We start from the raw sequence: 1,147 nt of genomic DNA on the forward strand, positions 1-1,147 counted from the left end.
TTCACATCATTTTCATCATTTTGGGCCTGGCTAACCTAATTGTTCAGTTTTTTATGTGAAATAGTCAACTGTCTTCTCCAGATCTTTCATGGTGTTTTGAACTCTGACAACAGTTCCACAACATAAACTCACTTGTAAATGCTGTTGTTGCTGTAATTATTAATGTTTTCCTAAGGTAATTTGAAACCAAGGGAAATAGTGGTCCATTAATAAGTAATTCTTGTTAGAATGGGGAAAAGGGCAGTAAGAGTGGTCTTAATCTCTTTACCTTTTTCATATTCACTCATCGCTTCATTCTCACTGTCTTTCCTGAGTAGAAATGTATGTCCCTAGGAAAAATCATGCTGGGTTTTGCTTTTAGAGATGTAGGGTGGGTGGGTTTATTCTGGCTACAATAATGATTCTCAGAGTGTCAGAGCAACTATGTTGCCAGATCCCATTTCTGTTTTATGTTTCAGTTACTCACTTTTATTTTATTACTTGCTATATCATTTCTGCAGTTTGCCCAAACCTTTACTGTTTTAGACAGTAAACCAAATACCTCATTTTAAAAAAGAAGTGTCCATGACATCAGTGTTAGTAGAGTGAATTCTTACGTGAGCCCTTAATCTCTGTTTTAAAAAAGAAAGAAGGAAAAAAAAAAGCAATGTCAGAACAGGCCCCATGGTCATGAAACTTAGTAAAATAAAGGAACTAGGAGAGAATTTGTTGCTATCTGACTCCTCTTTTGTTTCTAATCCAGTTCCATTTCCCCAAGCCACATTTTGCATAGGAACAAGTATTGTCCTCATAGACCCAGGGGGCTCTTTGGCTTTTTGGACCTCTGAGGATTGCATAGGATGTGATGACAGGACCAGTAGGGAAGAATATAGGAAGCATGGAAGAGAGGGATATATGAGGCGTTAAGGGAATAGAGAGGGGCCAGAAAGAGTGAGACCTCCTTAAAAGTGTATTCTCTGCTGAGGGTGAAAGTGATTTCTTCAACATAGGAAAGGATTACTTCTGTTCAAAGTGTGACCTCCAGAAGGAGACCCCCTCAACTTACTTCTGTAACTGTCAGGGTAGAGGTTAAATCCCCGAAAGAAAAACAACTTGGATCTGAGAAAAGGATTAGGGAATCTGAATTCTTTGATTAACACTCTCCTCT

The 1,147-nt window shown here is 38.4% G+C and overlaps 1 protein-coding gene across 3 annotated transcripts in view; it reads left to right on the forward strand.

Annotated features, from left to right (window-relative positions):
* SLC38A9 (solute carrier family 38 member 9) overlaps window positions 1-59 on the forward strand; it is an 82,138-nt gene extending 82,079 nt beyond the window's left edge. For all 3 annotated transcript variants that reach the window (XM_007469270.1, XM_007469271.1, XM_007469272.1), the window contains one exon: window positions 1-59. This exon is cut by the window's left edge and continues 107 nt beyond it. In XM_007469270.1, the coding sequence (XP_007469332.1) occupies window positions 1-59 (59 nt within the window).
* Window positions 60-1,147: the final 1,088 nt, after the last annotated feature.

Source organism: Lipotes vexillifer, unplaced genomic scaffold, assembly GCF_000442215.2.
Source record: "Lipotes vexillifer unplaced genomic scaffold, Lipotes_vexillifer_v1.1 scaffold810, whole genome shotgun sequence".
Lineage (NCBI taxonomy): Eukaryota > Metazoa > Chordata > Mammalia > Artiodactyla > Lipotidae > Lipotes > Lipotes vexillifer.